The sequence below is a fragment of the Anabrus simplex genome, chromosome 6, assembly GCF_040414725.1.
Source record: "Anabrus simplex isolate iqAnaSimp1 chromosome 6, ASM4041472v1, whole genome shotgun sequence".
NCBI classification, from domain to species: domain Eukaryota; kingdom Metazoa; phylum Arthropoda; class Insecta; order Orthoptera; family Tettigoniidae; genus Anabrus; species Anabrus simplex.
In genome coordinates, this window is record NC_090270.1 from 139,579,420 (window position 1) to 139,592,045 (window position 12,626).

Consider the following 12,626-nt stretch of genomic DNA (forward strand, 5'->3'; position numbering starts at 1 on the left):
TGCGTAAACATAAATCAACTTTAGTTAAGCGACAAATTGCTGAACTTTTGATAGGAAAGAGGATCAGCTAATACCGAACAGGAGTCTCCATTGAAGAAAGGGACAAAAGGTAATGAAATGTTATCGGAATCAGATTGTTCTCATCAGGAAAGTGTCGCATCAACTTCAAGCCATGTAAGTCCTGCACCTATAGCCAACAATCATGGCATGACAGAAACTACAATCCCCAAAACTTCAACTCAGGAAAAGTTTCATTGTGAAAAACAAAATGCAGCTGAATCATTTTCTGTTCTTTGGAGGAGGAGGAGGAGGAGGAGGAGGAGGAGGAGGAGGAGGAGGAGGAGGAGGAGGAGGAGGAGGAGGAGGAGGAGGAGAAGAAGAAGAAGAAGAAGAAGAAGAAGAAGAAGAAGAAGAAGAAGAAGAAGAAGAAGAAGAAGAAGAAGAAGAAGAAGAAGAAATACAAGCTTCCAAAGTTACCAGTATTCGTACAGAAGCTGTTAAGAAAGGAAGGGAAGGAAAAACACGGTTCTGGTGACTTTTAGGTAATGAATCAGGAAGAAAACATCACTTGAACTTTGCTTTAATTTTCCCGCCAATTGTAATTTTTACATTTAAATCCCATTTTTCTCCCATAATATTCAACCAATTGTAACAATTTGTATGGTATATATATCACAGCTATATTAAGAAACCTGCATTTGGAATTTTTGATTGCAGAATTTTTTGAAGTAGTAAAGATTTTAAGTCCAAAATTTTAGAATGTAAATATTACACAAACTTTAGTACAATATATCTCCTTATATAAATTATGTAATTATATAATACATTGTGCTTTTAAAAGAAGTATTATCTTCCTAATTACAAATTTACATTAACATGTTCATTCAATTTCATGAAAAAAATGGAATTAAAAATTTCAAAAATTTTTTTTTGAAAAAACTGAGCTCCATAGTGCTGAATGGGAACTAGGGCTCAAGAAAAGGTTTGCATACTATAATTGTATATGAATGAAATGTTTGTGATATCTCTACTTTTATGTAGGTAACATTCCCACAAAGTTTCGTGAAAATCCATGCATTAGGTAAAAATATATTTTTATCTCCGGAGTGTCGCCTTAACGGATTTCACGAGTTCATATTCGGTTGTGATATAATATATAGTCTGTTATAATCTCATGCCCCTACCCTCCCATATGTAGTGGTGAACAGCCTTATGCTTGAAGAATGTATTCATAACTGCTAATCCCATTCTAGCATAGAAGTCCAGTAAACATTTCCCATTCTTATTAGCTTCTATATTTTTCCCATATTTACACATTCTCTCATATTCTTCAGTTTTATTTCCTATTCTTGCATTGAAATCACACATTAGTGCTATCCTCTCTTTGCTGTTGGTCCTGACTACAATGTCGGTCAGTGCTTCACGAAAGTTGTCAAATTAAGGCCACAGCCACTTCCTTCACATTCTTAGGCCTTTCCTTTTCCATCGTCGCCATAAGACCTATCTGTTTCGGTGCAACGTTAAAAAAAAGACTTCTCATTTGCACCCTCACATGGTAAATTACCGGTAACTAAGACACTTCTCGTTCTAATTCCTCTAACTACTAAATCTTCCCACATCATTCACTAATTTACGTGTCTGACAGAAACTGTGTTGCAAGCAATAGCATTCCTGATGAACAGTCCTACCCCACATTAAAACATGTGAATTGGGAAAAGGGGCTCCTCAGGTAGCAATCCTCAGACAAAATGTTTCTATTTTATTATGTGCTTGAAATGTTGGCCATCAATAGTAATGCACATTTGCAGTCTTTTCTTGATGGATGATACTACATACTGAAAAGTTTCCCTCAATATAGCAGCACACCCATCATTTGTTCACCTGTCATAAAAATGTAGCAAACCCAGGGGACATATCACATTGTATTTACAAGACAGGCTTTTGTATTTGCAGTACCAGTTGTGTGGCTAGTTTATAAGAAGAAACTGCTTGAATGGCAACACGATCTTGCATCAGTGAAACTTGTCTGATGCGGCAAGATTTTTGTCCGCACTCAGTGACTAGAATTTCAAGTTGAAGTAGTAGGTGAATCAAATATAAACTGGAATTATTTTTTACAGTTTTATTGAATAGACCAACAAATACACAACAACACCTCATTTTTCTACATAGTCTCCCGAAATTGACACTCATTTTTGTCACTGAATGATAACTTTCTGATGCTGTCCTCAAAAAAAAGAAGAACGTGTGTGTGCAGCCAGTTGCACACGTACTCCTGCATCGTCATGAAATCGCTTTCTCTCACTTCTTCTGGTTCAAACAAGTGGTAGTCACAAGGCGATAAATCTGGACTGTAAGGAGGGTGTTCCAGAAGTGTCCAATGCATTTCCTCCAGATTTTCCCATATTACAACAGCAATGTGTGGCCTTGCATTGTTGTGCAGGAAGAGCACATCTTGGATCAGTTGCCGGCGATGTTTGTTGCAATATGCAGCTTTCGTCTTGACCAAAAGATGGCAGTAATAGGCTGCATTTACTGTCCTTCATTCATGCAAGAAATCCACAAGCAAAATGCCCGCATAGACCCAAAAAACCAGTTGCAAGCACCTTTCCAGAAGAAAGGCGTCTCTTGGCCTTAACTGGCCCAGCTGCACCTCATTTCCGCCTCTCCATGTTTGCTCGTTTTGACTCCGAGGTGTAATGATGAACCCAAGTTTCATCAGAAGTTGCAATGCAACACAAAAAATTATATCCTTCCTTCTCAGAGCAATTCAGATGCCTTCAACACACATCCTGGCAGAATTTTTTTGTACCTGGGTGAGGAGAGGAGGAACCCACAACGCAAACAATTTACGAAGGTCAAGTTCATCATTTCTGATGGCTTGAACACTTCCAAAGCTTATTCATATGAGTGAAACAAATTCAGAATTTTTATGCGCTGATATTCTTCAGTACGGTCACTTACAGCACGAATGTTGTCTGCAGTGATGCTTGTCCAGGGTTATCTTTGGTGGGGCTCATTTTCCTCTTCTTCCCATCCTACCAAAAATTGTTTGTCCTTTGGTCTTTGAAAGGGTTGCGTCCCCAAACTGTGCATGGAGCCTTCTCAAAATTTCCAATGCTTTAATACCTTCTTTTGCCAGAAACGTGATGATGATGATGCACTGCGCAAATGGATGTGTGTACCTCTTGCTCGCTCATGGCATACTGAAGTAAGGGGTCGCTCTGTGCTGTGTGGCACTTCTAGGCCATCCGGACATCCCTACACACATCCTCTCAAAGCCCCACACATTTCCGTTCACTACCAGAGCCAGAGTCCTGCAGAGAGGCCCGGCCCATGAGCTGCTTCGGGAGTAGGCTGCAATGGGCTTTGAAAGGCTCGAACATAAGAAGCCCATGACTTCATCGCATGGGCCGGTCTGGGCCAGCGCTCTGTCATTTGTACGCAGTGAGCCAAGGACTGCGCTGTGGTAGTTCTATGGGCTGACTGCTTCAATGTGTACAGTGTACTGCGTGTCAGCGGAGTGCGTTGCAGTACGGTCGAGTGGAGCCGATCAAATTTGCTGTGGTTTTCAGTTTGACTTCTCTGTCTATCCTGTTATCGGAAACGAATGTGGACTGTAGTTCCAAAAGAAAGGAAACCGTGGTAAAAATCGTGAATTAAAAAAAAGAAAAAGGAAGGAACAAACGAACTAAAAACCGCACAATACAAGACTTCTGAACCGGATCCTCCACTTAAAAGTCATATTTGATTGGTATTCAAGCCTGCAGTTGACGATGATGGGAAAGACGTTAATTTTGTGAGCTGTACGATCTGCAGTGAACTTTATGTACACACTAGCAGTTACCCGCGGCTTTCCGCGTGGATTTCGTAATTTGATAAAAGTAATCGTTCCTCGGTATTGTACTCAGACATTATCTGAAAATCCCTGAAGTATAAAACCTCACTGAAAAACTGAGTTTCATTTACCCCAGAAACTCTTTGTAAACCAAGTGTCCTTCCCACCCACCCCCGTCCTCCTTAAGTGTCTTTTCCGAAAACAAACATGTCTCTTTATTTTTAAAAGAGATTATAAATACCACTTCCCGTCTGTAACATGTTAAGTTTTCGAGATATATTGTACATATGCTCAGGGATTATGTGTACAAATTTTGGTTGGCAGCTATGCCCAAACGTACACGCATAATCTCGTTGCTGTAGAATCCTGGAGCTGGCATTGCCATGGTTATGGCAGTTCATTTCCTTATCCGATTCCGAGAGCAGGGCTAATGTGGCGCCAATATCTGCATAATGGTCGGTTCTAGGGCCTTAAAACATGGTTTTCAGGCCCGTAGGGCTTACCGAGATTTGTTCTTTGGGTCAAGGGGCTTAAAATGAGCTTAGTCTCGTCCTTGCACGACAAATTCAATATTTTGCCTATATTAGCCTATTATTTTTATATCTCCCCCATCTCTCCCCACCTCAAATTGTTTTGAAAACAAAATACAGCCCATGTCTCTCAGAGATAATGTATAGTTACATTAGTAAAAGGATTTTTAGAATCGGTCCAGTAGTTTCTGAGATTACCCTCCAGATGTACACAAACTAACACAATTCGTGCTCTCTCTTTATTATATTAGTATAGATTAAAGGAGTCGAACTGATTTTGTCATTTTATGATTAGATATAGAACTTACGATGATCGAGGTGTGCTTGAATGACGAGCATTCTAATGTTTCCGTGTCATTGAGAACAAACGGACAAAACTATTCAAAATTTCATCAGATCGGTAAGAAAGTAATATGTATGCAAGCATCAAGTTCAGCTTCAGAGAGAAATTTCAGTTCAGTGGGCTTCATTCTCTTTTACAACCAGACAATTGCTGATGCTCTTCTTTTCATTCACAGTAATTCCATTCCACCACCAACAATGACCAATAAACTACACACACTAAGTAAAAGCTATGTTCAGGTTTGTTTTTATTGTTGGCATATTGCACGTCATTTCTGTTTGTATTTTATTTTGAGGTAAACGCGAATGAAGTCCTGTGAATATGCTTCGTGTTCTTTAAATTCATTTTCAATTAACTTGGTGTCAATTGCAAACGAATATTGGCGTATAATAAAGTTTCTGTGTTTTCAATTATTATTATTATTATTATTATTATTATTATTATTATTACAGTGCAGGAGAAATCTCTACCATTTAATTTCCAAATGCGATTAGCCTACTTTAAAATATGTTATTAGTGCACGGGAATTTGTAGAGTGAATGATCCGAATAGTAGTGTGACGTGAACATTTCGTTGTGCACGGCGCACATGTTATTGTGGAGAAGTACTCAAGGTTATTTCACTGAGCCCGCCCAGTGCGGTGGACTGCGGTGGGCCGTATGAGCCCAGTGCTGTGGGCCAGTATGCTGCCGCGTCAGAAGAGAACGGCACTGCACGGGCTGGACTGCTGGAGCCTGTAGGTTTGAAGTGCTGCGCGGTGGGTCTGGCTGCAGGACTCTGACCAGAGCCACTAATTTTAAATTCTGGTTTATATTTGACGCACTTGGTATTATTAATATTCAGACAGTAATTGTCCATTGTCTGATTAATTATGTGTCTGAATTTGTAACAGTATGAACTTTTCTTTTAGTAGCAGAAAATATTATCGTTCCATTTAGAAGAGCAAAGTTGGTGTCAGTATTTCTGTTATTAATAACCTCACAGAAAACGTAGTACAATATTTTTCATCCACTAAATACCATTTAAGAATATGAAAACAGAATATTGATATCTTTAACGGATTAGAAGTTATTTTTGTGTAACATCCTAGGTGAATGACCCTGCATATTGTACATTTTAATCATGATACCAGAGAATTAAAAGTTTTATTGTTTGTTATAAAGGTGCTGGGAGCGGTATTGGACGAGCAGTATGCCAGACATTAGCCAGGGAAGGAGCCTGCATTATAGCAACAGACCGTAACCCGGAAGCTGTACGCGAGACTGTGGGTCTTCTTACTCGGGGTTGGTACCTCAGGCTATGTTAAGTAACTTATTTAAGTTCAGATAAAACCATTCAACAGTGAGAGGACATATGTAGTGACAATAATGAGTTATCTGCCATTCCTACTCAGTATTTAGTGAATTTATGCATGTGTGAGATGTCTGGTTAAAAACATGTGAGCTCAAATTGAAATGACAGACAGCTGCACCTTTGATGGAACCAGATCTACTGTATATTACACATTAGAGTCTAATTTGAATTGAGCAGAGTGGCTGCATGTGTTAATGTGATATGGCAATGGAGCCAAGCTCTGCATTCTGGGGATGAGTTGCCTATCCTGAGAATGGTTTTCTGTGGTTTCCAGTTTTCACTTCCAGGCAAATGCCAGGACAGTTCCTGTTAATAGACCACAGCCAATTCTTTCCACCTTTACCCATCATTTTAGCACCTCAGTACTCTTATTAGTGGACACTTCAACTCAGTTTTCTGTTGAAAAAATTAATATATCATTTAAGCAACTTTTAATCTCAAGTTTTCTTTGAAACAGCAATAAAGTTTTTGAAATATGTAAAATTCCATTATAAAAAATTACTTACAATTGCTCACTCTTGTTTGGTGTGGTGTTACTGTATCTTTTTATGAAGGACCCATTTGTTTCCCATCAGAGGTGCCTTGGGAAAAAGTGCTATTGTTTTTTTTGTAAAGATATTAAATTGTTTGTTTCCCAATGCTTTTCCTTTCAGATGCAGGACAGAGTCATATTGCTCTCACCATGGATGTCACTTCTGCTAACAGTGTCAATACTTCTCTACAGAGTGCTATTGAGCATTTCTCTAGACCTCCCTCAATTGTTGTTAATAATGCTGGCATCACCAAGGACAACTTTATCCTTAAAACTGATGAGAGAAGCTTCCAGGATGTTATAGATGTTAATTTGAAGGTACTATAAAATAATGCATGTTCACATGTTGCATGCTCAAGTGTTTACTTCCAGCAATAAGCTTTTTTTAACCTCTTAACTGGGTATTATTGATGTGCTTGGTGTGACCTGACCTGCATATTTTTTCAGCAGATTGTTGTTACACGGCAGAATAGGCAGAAAAGTTAGTAATATCATTAATATCATTCTGTGATACAAAAAAGTAAAATGAGGGAGTTTTAATTAAGACCACGGCCGCTTCCTTCCAACTCCTAGGCCTTTCCTATCCATTCATCGCCATAGGACCTATCTGTGTCGGTGCGAGTAAAGCAACTAGCAAAAAAAAAAAAATAAATAATAATAATAATTTACCTCACTAGAACTGCAGTGATTTGTCTGTATGAACTGCCTGAAGCACGGTGCAGCACAAAGTGCCTTCTCACAATCAGGGCACCAGATCATCGATTCTTTCCTCTTTCCATTCTTCCAACACACTACACATCTTCTAGTAGGTCTCTTCTTTGATGTACCCAGAACAAAATCGGGTAAGCAGCGCCCCAGTAGTCAAGAAGGTGTTGGTGATTTTGAAGGACGTCCTTTTGGCTGCTGTTCTACCACTCCTCCGGTTGAAGATAAGGATAAGTCCTCTGTTATGGTCAGGTGAAAGTCCAGTCTACGTAGATGTCATCCTTTTTTCTGATAAATTATAAAGGCATTCAAACATGCCATATCAATCAGGTAACGGAACATCTTCTGGTAATATTTCTTTAGGCGTTCTTTTGGCAAATTTGTGGCTGGGAACTTGGCCATCATTTTTATCCACTCCTCCCATATTCTTGTTGTAATCTAGAACAAGGGATGGTTTATGGATTACTCCTTTCCTTGTCTGAACATTGCTCATGCTGTCATCATGGATTGTGCTGACTAAGGTAATATCCCTTTTGCCTTTCCATTTCATGATCATTTGCTTTTTACGAAAGGCTGCAATTGTTTCCCCCTTCTGCAGTTTGACCCTCTTCACTGTGTCTGGGAATTCCTTTCTGTTGATTCTCATAGTCCCCACAACATCAGTATTTCTGCTACACAATATGTCAACTAGTCTTGGACTAGTGTACCAGTTGTCAAGATAGAGGCAATACCTTTTATCTAGAAGGTTGTAAGTTCTAGTACAATTCTGGATTAAATATTCTCACCAGGATATCTTTGACCATACACTGTGTCCTTGCCAGTATAAACTACAAAATCCCACAGATAACCAGACCCAGTTTCACAAAGTTTATAGAATTTAATACCAAATCTGCTTCTTTTAGATGGAATAAATTGCACCCAAACAAATCATCCTTTCCATAGAAGGAGGGACTGATCGACACATATGTTTTGCTCAGGAGTGTATACAGAAGAAAATCTTGATTATAGGTGATCAAGTACCGGCTGAATTTTTTAGAGCTTTTTGTTGTGCAGGTTAGGATCAAATTTTGAATTGTCGGAGAAATGAAGGAACTTCAGGAGAAGATGAAATCTTTTCTCAGAGATAATTTTTGAAAAGTAAGGGGTTGCGATACTTTCCCATTTTGAGAAGTACATACCGTCTTCTGGCTTATGAACTATCCCGTGCAGCATTAGAAGTCCAATTAGAGTTTTTATCTCAGTTGGATTTGTATCCACCCAGTCTCTCGCTCATGACCGTGGTATCAAGTTCAGATGGGCTTCTAAAAACTGTTCAGCATACACACTGGTCTGTTTGGCAATAAGTTGAAACATATCATCACCTATGAACTGTTTCAGATATTCCAACACGTTGGATTCATCATCGATGTCCACATTTACACCACTAGCACCAGAAAATACAAATTTCTGACATGAAACACCACGTGGCGGGAAAGGTTGAAACATGTCTAGCACATCGCCTTCATCTGATTCGTCATGTTGTTCATCTTGTTCTTCATTCTCATTTTCTGAACAACTTTCACTATCAGACTCACCTTCATCTGTATCAAACTACTCATCTTCGGTTTTCTGAGAAGAAAAATTGTCACAATCATTCTCTAAGTGTTGAATAATCTTGTCTTCTTCGAGCATTTCGAACTTACGCTTTGAACTAGATGCTGCCATATTTGGGCAGATAAGTAGCACCGCACAGTTATAAAATAAAAACAAGTAAGCTTCAAGAAGTGTTACATGTGGTATTTGCTGCCATCGTGCGGGGAAAATATATCAATTAAGACGACATTACACAACGCGGCAAAGTAGCTCGTCATACCCAGGAGATATTCACGATAAAAGACGAGTATACAAGTTACAAGTAACTAGTCTCATTTTGTTTCGTATTGAAGATACAATAAGTAAAATTCTTTCAAGAATAAAATTACTGTGTCAACCTATTCAATACAATTGTACAATACAATACAATACAATATGCTACTTGTGGCATAGAGGAGTAAGTGTGTGTTAGGGTCACTTCTGAATTAATTAATGACTTTATACTGAAAAGAATTTCTTATCGTTGAAAAAGGCTAGTCTACAATACCCTATGTTACTGTCTCAAAATATTCTTCTGAACATATAAACACAGTGAAGTTGTTATGCAACTTGACAGCAGTAAGATCACTTCCTGGTAGGTCTTTCAGCACCACCCATAGCCGTCAAAATGGTAGCAACAAGAATGAAACCCTTGGAAATGTGTTGAGGTTTTGCGAGAATACCGAACTATGGCATAGCAATCATCAGCATCAAGTAAAATCATCCATGAGACAGTGTGGATGGGAGGTTTATTGCGACTCTACAGAAGATTTTCTGCGGAGGGCATACATCATAGCCATCCATAGAAAGGATCATAAAGCAAAGCTATTAGATCCTACCATTCATTTCAGATAGGACCTGAATCAGGCTGAGGAAGTTAATAAATAAGTCATTTATGAACCATGCCTGCCATATCTTTCTCTAAACTATAAAATTCCTCTTGAACATTGGGTTGTTAGAGGCCTTCTGTTTGGATCCAGAGGTTCATTACTAAAAACACAGGAGCTCTACTGAAAAGTTTAAAAACTTCCATTCCACAAAATTGATAAAGTATTGATAGAGATCCTTAGAGACTCATACAAATTGCAAATTTTCATTTGTATCTTAAAAAGATCAATGTTTAGTCTTTATTTTGGCTTCTATTTAATTTACAGGGTACCTTTCTAGTTCTTCAGGCTACAGCAAAGGCTATGTCAGAAGCTGGTATCACAGATGGTTCCATCATCAATGTCGCAAGCATTGTGGGGAAGTGGGGAAATATTGGACAGGCCAATTATTCAGCCAGCAAGGCTGGTGTAGAGGCTCTTACCAAGACTGCAGCTAAAGAGTTTGGCAAGTAAGTAAAGACAATATGATACACTTACATGAGCTTTTTTAAATTTGAGAATTTTAATTAATGACCCTACTGATGGAAGAAATTTATGAAGTACATCTGAATTTATCTGCATTGGTATTAACGGTAAATGTTAATAAAGTTTAAAATAATTTTGCTATTCCAAGACTAAAGTGATGTTAGTAGGGAGGAAACCTAAGAGAAATGAATGTCAGGTTGGGAATACCAAACTGGAACACATAGATCATTGCACGTATTTAGGATGTGTATTCTCCCTAGATGGTAGTATAGTGAGATTGAATCAAAGTGCAGTAAAGCTAATGCAGTGAGCTCGCTGTTGTGATCAGCGGTATTCTGTAAGAAAGGAGTCAGCTCCTGGATGAAACTGTCTTTAAGACTAAAGTGATGTTAGTAGGGAGGAAACCTAAGAGAAATGAATGTCAGGTTGGGAATACCAAACTGGAACACATAGATCATTTCAAGTATTTAGGATGTGTATTCTCCCTAGATGGCAGTATAGTGAGATTGAATCAAAGTGCAGTGAAGCTAATGTAGTGAGCTCGCTGTTGTGATCAGCAGTATTCTGTAAGAAAGGAGTCAGCTCCTGGATGAAACTGTCTTTAAACCAATCTGTTTTCAGACCAACCGCTGTACAAGAGTGAAAGCTGGGTGGACTGAGGATATACTTATTCATAAGTTAGAGGTAACAGATATGAAAGCAGTGTAACAGGAGTACAGGACCTCAGATGATAGTACAGATGGATAAATGGATATGGATTGATAAAAGAAACAACCATAACTTGTTTGGCATCTGTAATTTCTATAGGCACATTAACAGGAATGTAATACAAGTCTTTACAGCAAACATAAGTGTATCAAAATACACCTTCCCCAGCCAGTTAAACTGCGTGCCTTCTATAAGGCCATCTATCTAAACAAACTTGAACTGGCGTACTACAAGATATTTTGGTATCCAACTGTTAGATGTCTCTATCATCGCTTTAATTGCTCCCTCTAGTGGGACAAACGCTAATTATTTAACAAAGGAATGTTTATTTTGCAGTTAGGAAACTTTAGGTTTTGAGGATTGTTTTGTTTATGTATCAAAGTTGTCAATACTTCAGCTGGTTCCTTCTTCAATAGTAATCAACCTTTCAGAAACTTGTGAATATTTTCTCTAGCCAATTAAAATTGGGGGTGTGTACTGGAATGCATCCTATCAGTAAAGAGTTCTGGAAGCTTACTCTTAAAAATACTATAAAAGTTGGGCGCTTTAGGGCCATACTGTCTGAATTGCTCCAGTGTGAGGAGGGTGAATTGACATGAACCAGGAGGCAGGGGCGCAGTAGGCATTAGAAAGGCCCAGTAACTCAAGGTAATGGCAGAATTGTCATAGCTATGTGATAGCTCCTGCACATAGTTTAGACAAAAAGGTTTCAACCTCTTTTATGTAAATTTCTAAATTTGGTGGTCTAAATGTAGAATGTTTGGCAAGTCTGAGGACTCTATCCTATTCCCTACTGCAAAATATGTAATGTAAGGGAACAAAGAGCGATTACCCTCTGTTGGTTCCCATTCAACTTGGCATGGGATTACTACAGTTTTTCAAAACTTCTAAATTTCTTTAATCATATTTGGCTTTAATATTTCTTACCTAGTCACCCCGGTGTCAAATAGGTTTAGCCTCTGTATCAATGGGCCATAATCCCACTTAGGGTTTTAACTATTTCTATAAGGAGGGCAAGTGTTTCGCCTCCGAGCCTGTTGTTTATGGCTAGTCATATTCAACCATTTCTCGGCCAGCCCCTCGCCGAACTTTCACTCCCTGAAAACGTTATGTGTGTGGGTCTGTGGACCATTTACAAAACAAGTGTCCTCTATTAAATAACAAAGGTTCTAAGAACAGGCTGTTTCAAATGTGGATCATTTACACACCTGGCTAAGAATTGTAAATTACAGTATACCTTCTTGTTCTACCTCTGGTAACAACAGAAACACAATTTGACTAGAGTGCCCGACTGAGTCCTCTCCCCTGTCCGTGTCTCCAGCCTCAGCCCAGTTTAAATCTGATGGTACTATTTCACATACTGAGAAAGGAAGATCGTCTAAAAAATTTCTTTGAAGGTCCTAAAGAATGCATAAAAATTGCCTCTGATACTTCAGGATTTGTGCCCTTTATCAAAACTGAAGTAAACAATGAACCTGTTACTGCCCTCTTAGATTCAGGAAGTATTGTGTCCATTGTTTCTGAAGAATGGTATTCTAATTTGAAGTATTTCCTGAATATGTTTCTTCTTCTGTAAAATGCATCTCAGATAACTCTTCCCCATTAGAAATTTTAGGATTTATCCACGCAAAAATTTGTATTTCAAAATTTACCT

The 12,626-nt window shown here is 38.6% G+C and overlaps 1 protein-coding gene across 2 annotated transcripts in view; it reads left to right on the forward strand.

Annotated features, from left to right (window-relative positions):
- Nucleotides 1-12,626, forward strand: part of LOC136875567 ((3R)-3-hydroxyacyl-CoA dehydrogenase) — a 68,759-nt gene that overhangs the window by 23,259 nt on the left and 32,874 nt on the right. For both annotated transcript variants that reach the window (XM_068228070.1, XM_067149113.2), the window contains exons 2-4: nucleotides 5,875-5,994; nucleotides 6,718-6,914; nucleotides 10,067-10,248. In XM_068228070.1, the coding sequence (XP_068084171.1) occupies nucleotides 5,875-5,994; nucleotides 6,718-6,914; nucleotides 10,067-10,248 (499 nt within the window). The remainder of the gene's footprint in view (nucleotides 1-5,874; nucleotides 5,995-6,717; nucleotides 6,915-10,066; nucleotides 10,249-12,626) is intronic.